At 46.1% G+C, this 2824-nt stretch overlaps 1 protein-coding gene across 1 annotated transcript; it reads right to left on the bottom strand.

Moving 5' to 3' along the window:
* Nucleotides 1–397: 397 nt before the first annotated feature.
* LOC118025015 (C-C motif chemokine 8) lies at nucleotides 398–2521 on the bottom strand. The gene is made up of 3 exons (XM_035027350.1): nucleotides 2280–2521; nucleotides 1380–1497; nucleotides 398–986 (listed from the first exon to the last, which is right to left on the bottom strand). Exons 1-3 carry the CDS (start codon nucleotides 2353–2355, stop codon nucleotides 881–883), a joined length of 300 nt encoding a protein of 99 aa, XP_034883241.1. The 5' UTR covers nucleotides 2356–2521; the 3' UTR covers nucleotides 398–880.
* Nucleotides 2522–2824: the final 303 nt, after the last annotated feature.

Here is a 2824-nt window from a genome sequence, read left to right as displayed (position 1 = left end):
TTCTCCTTCTGGACCAGCTCTGAAAAACCTTTTCATTTCCCATTGCATGCTATCCTTCAAGACCAGTCCTGTTGAAGATGCTTCAAGAAAAAACCTTAAAAGGGTTTCTAGGTTGTAGACATCTAGGTTCTGGGTTTGAGGATTAATGAGATGGATAACACTTGGGGTTATGGAGAAAAGTTTGAGGCAAGAGGAAGACTGGACTGAGGGAGGTGTGAGAAGAAAAAAATGGGCAGGTGATGTTAGGGGCTGGAGCCAAAGGGCTGGAATACCCTGAACCTCAGTTGCATCTAAAATACTTCTTAGAGGATGGCCCCTAGACCCCAAATTGCCAGTCATTGCTGCCATTTTTTGCCTCCCAACTAAATGTGACCCCATGAGAAATAAGACCAAGTAGTTTATAGTTACATATATTTTTTTCTTTGAAAATTCCATAGTCATTAAATAACATTAATTTCAACCACACTACACAGCAGACATTTGACATACAGGAGCGCTGATTCATAAGAATACAGAAACGTTTCACTCTGATGATCCATGGAAGGACCTCACAATACTATAGACACATTGGAGGGAGAACAATGACATCCTGCCATGAACTTGACTGAGCTCACAGAAAGGAAAACATGCCACTGGATTCTGTGCATGTTTATAAACACTGTGAATGTTTACATTCACTAGGATTTATAGCAGATAAAGTCAAAACATTAATAACTTAAATATAATTAAATATTATTTGAGAAATGTGCCTTAAATTATCATACAAAGTGCCTCTTGTTGTACATTGTAATAAAATAAGATCACTCTGCACTTGGGGAGAGTTGGGGGAAAATAAATAAGATTTTCCTCATGCTCTGTCTCTTGGTCCAGGTGCGAAGTTTCAAGGCTTCTGGGTTTGGGACTTTTGGTCCAGGTGCTTCATGTTATCCTGGACCCACTTCTGCTTGGGGTCAGCACAGATCTCCCTGGATGCTTTGGTCTTGAAGCTGTTGTGGGGAGAGAGGGCAGTTTGATGGAACCCCTTGGGGTGTCTGTTGGCCCCTATACCTGAGGGGGCCAACCCTCTTGCTCACTGGGTAAGGAGGCTGGATGGGGATAGGTGGGAGGGGAAAGATGGGAGGAAGGGCTCAAAAGGAAACTGCTCATGCTGTCCCAGGGGAGGCCCTCAGGCTGCTGGCTGAAGGAACTTGGATGATCTGACCAAGCTCCTAGAAGGGGAGTCTGGAGGGAGTATGAATATCCCTCCTGCGGGCTCAGTTTCTCCATGGGGTAAAGGTCCCTTTAGATTAGATGGTATATTTATCTGACTCCTTTGAGCATGAATCCTGATCTCTTTCCCTTGTATAGAACTCAGAACTTTTGGTAGGGGGTCCACTTACATCACAGCTTCCTGGGGACACTGGCTGTTGGTGACCCTCATGTAGCTCTCCAGCTTCTGCATGGGGACCTTCCTTTTGACCATATTGAAGCAGCAGGTAATTGGGATGGAAACCGAACCTGAAAAACATTTTGCAAAGAATGAGAGTTATAAAGCATCATAAGCATGCATTTGCAAGCACAGGTAAAGGTAGGAAAAGACAAAGCAAACACACAATTTCCAACTAGGACCGAATACTCCCAAGTCCAGTGCCTTAGTCCACATTCCACAGATAAAATGGTGACTGGGAGTCCATTTCCTCTGTGGAACTATGGGGCTCTTCACTGTTGACTGGGAATGGAGAAATGACACGAATCTTGTAGTGCCATTAGGAGGGTCTACTGACCCAAAACCTCTGACACCAAATAGATAAATTCTAAGACCTCGCTTTCCAGCTTTCTGTCCCCACAGGCTCTAAAGCCAACCCATGTCACATACTGAGAAGACTCTGGGTCCTTTTCTTCCTTACATGGCCACTGGTACACTGGCTGTAATCCAAAATTTGAAACCCTAAGCAATAGTTTTTTTCCCCCTCTGCTCTACTGCCTGAAATGTCCTTCGCATCCACAATGAGAAACAGTCCCCACATCCCCAAACAATGTGAGGGTCGTTGAGGTAAGTGGTTGCACTCAGTGTCTCTTCCCCAAGCTGGTGTCAGGAAGGACCAGGGGGACTGGCCTTAGTGACCCAGGCATCTGGTTCTGCCTCTGGTTAACTACCATGACAGCTCTTCTCATCGCCTTTGTTGGTTTCACTTTCTCCATCTCTGTAATGTAGGCTATGCAGCAAGCATGGGATGACTCACGCTGGGATGATAGTAACAATAGTTTCAGTGGTAATCCTTAGGAAGAAAGGGCCCTACCTGGCTGGGAGAGCACCTGGGCACTGAAGGAGGCAGCTATGAGCAGCAAGCACAGAAGTGTTGCAGAGACCTTCATGTCGGCGGGGAATGGGGAGCTTGGGTTGTCAGAGCTGGAAGTTTCTGGGCTGGTCTCAGCCTCTCTGCTCCTCTGGTTCCTCTGGACACCCTGCCTGCCTTTTATAGAGAGCAGAGAGCATGGGCAGGTCCCTGAAATTGGACTTGGAATGTGCTGAGTAGGCACCAGATCCTGGGGGTGATTTCCAAACACTGGAAGAAGGAAGCTGAATAGTTTCAACTGTTGGTTTAGACTATGTGGACCAGAGGTGGAAGGGAATGTGTTATGCCTAGCAAAATGTAGGAAGTGACCTCACTGGACTAATAAGGTCTATGATTTCTGTGAAATGGAAAATGATCTTTTGGAAAGGAAGAACGGAAGCTGAGGTCATAGTGGAGTGAAGACAATCAAAGGCCTGGCCCTCTCTGGGGCCTAGGAGGCCTAGGATGGGGCCTTAAGTCTTTGCCTATACTTTCTATCAGACTCAGGT

The sequence above is a fragment of the Mirounga leonina genome, unplaced genomic scaffold (assembly GCF_011800145.1).
Source record: "Mirounga leonina isolate KUSES-001 unplaced genomic scaffold, KU_Mleo_1.0 Mir_200, whole genome shotgun sequence".
NCBI classification, from domain to species: domain Eukaryota; kingdom Metazoa; phylum Chordata; class Mammalia; order Carnivora; family Phocidae; genus Mirounga; species Mirounga leonina.
Note: the sequence above shows the minus strand (reverse complement) of the source record. Positions and strands in the feature narration are given on the sequence as shown.

Bases quoted from the DNA above. Each gene is read 5' to 3' on its own strand.
- LOC118025015 (XM_035027350.1), bottom strand. From the start codon at position 2,355: ATGAAGGTCTCTGCAACACTTCTGTGCTTGCTGCTCATAGCTGCCTCC. The intron at 1,498-2,279 runs GTAGGGCCCTTT...AATGTTTTTCAG, and splicing joins CCAGGTGCTCTCCCAGCCAG to GTTCGGTTTCCATCCCAATT. The intron at 987-1,379 runs GTAAGTGGACCC...TCCCCACAACAG, and splicing joins TGTCCCCAGGAAGCTGTGAT to CTTCAAGACCAAAGCATCCA.